At 37.3% G+C, this 1,461-nt stretch overlaps 1 protein-coding gene across 1 annotated transcript; it reads right to left on the bottom strand.

Annotated features, from left to right (window-relative positions):
* Nucleotides 1-439: 439 nt before the first annotated feature.
* Nucleotides 440-1,134, bottom strand: LOC131032787 (auxin-induced protein 15A-like). Its single transcript, XM_057963838.2, has one exon. It carries the CDS (start codon nucleotides 1,074-1,076, stop codon nucleotides 636-638), a length of 441 nt encoding a protein of 146 aa, XP_057819821.1. The 5' UTR covers nucleotides 1,077-1,134; the 3' UTR covers nucleotides 440-635.
* Between the last annotated feature and the right edge of the window lie 327 nt (nucleotides 1,135-1,461).

The raw sequence follows: 1,461 nt of genomic DNA, 5'->3' as shown, positions 1-1,461 counted from the left end.
AAGCCCTTGCAATGTGTGCTGCACTAAAATTTCATTTAGAAAGAGTTGCAATTAACAACTAGGATCACCAACTAGCACATGTTCAATTGTGAGAGATACACCAGTGAAAAGAGTTGCCTAAAACAACTAGCTTCTACATTTTCAATGCATATACAAGACAGCAGTTTATCATATGCCGAGAGTTATCAACATGGTCTCAGAAACATTAACAAGAAACAATATGACTAAATAGTAAATTTGGCAAATAGAAGAAACCACAGTGCTCAACCAACATCTTTAATGGACGAAACGAATACGACACAGATATATTGGAAACAAGATCTCATAATTAGAGGGTCATTTGTAAGAGGACAGGAAAAATTTATTTGACAAATGTAATTGCATCTTCATAGACACTAAAAAGAGAACAATCTATTGATTTTAATATCGTTTATAAAAATGTACAGATGCGTACAATGCCAGAAAGGTGGCCTCAATTGGGCATCGACACAAAAAAACTATGTTTTTCATGGCTTTGGTCCCTTATCGAGAGTCTGTTTTCTTCTCAGCCAATTCTTAGCAAAATGGGCGGAAGCAAGAGTCCTCAGATATGGCACCAAAATCGGAAGAGGCTTACACTCTGTAATGCCAGTATCTCACTCCCTGGAGGAGTAGAAATCAATGAACTCATTCAGATTCATATTTCTGAATCTCATGTCCTTTTTCTCTAACATGGATGTCAGATACTTGAAAGCAACTTCCTCACAGGGAATAATGAGTCCCATCTTATGGTCAAACCCATACTCTTCCTCCGCCCTCTCTAGCAATTCCCTAAACAGAGAATTATTCAAATACTTGGTGGGGATTATATTCCTAGATAGTTCACTACCAACATACACTGCACAATGACCTTTTGGAACATCGGTGGGGAGGGCACCGCATGATTTGCCCATGAGCTTGTCCCTAAAGCTGAAATACCTTGTTTTCTTTGAAGTAAGAACATGCCCAACTGCCTTGTGAGCATTGGCAAACCTGAAGAGGCATCTTATTATGTATCTCACAATCAGGACTTGGGGATTTCCATTTCTCTTTGCCATTGCAGAATGGTTAAACAGAGCAAGATAATTCGAGTTACAAACTAAGGCTAGAAAACCAGATAAGAATGAGAAAAATTGCAAGAAAATGATTTGATGGCTAAGAGAACATCATGTCTATATATAGAGAAGCCAAAACTGAGAACCCACCTAGTAAAGGTGAAAGCCAGGTGATTAGACTATCCAACAAACGTAAAGAAAAATATGATTATAATAATAATAGTATCATGATTAGAGGACTAGGATGAATCCGTGAAATAATACAAAAATACTCAATGTCTATATAGATTTTATACATGGTGCTTTTAAGAGTGACATCTTAGTCATTTTGACATAAAATCAAGGTAGCAGATCCGTGTGCTGCCTAGCTAAAGTGTAGGGTCAATTG

The sequence above is a fragment of the Cryptomeria japonica genome, chromosome 5, assembly GCF_030272615.1.
Source record: "Cryptomeria japonica chromosome 5, Sugi_1.0, whole genome shotgun sequence".
Taxonomy (NCBI): domain Eukaryota; kingdom Viridiplantae; phylum Streptophyta; class Pinopsida; order Cupressales; family Cupressaceae; genus Cryptomeria; species Cryptomeria japonica.
Note: the sequence above shows the minus strand (reverse complement) of the source record. Positions and strands in the feature narration are given on the sequence as shown.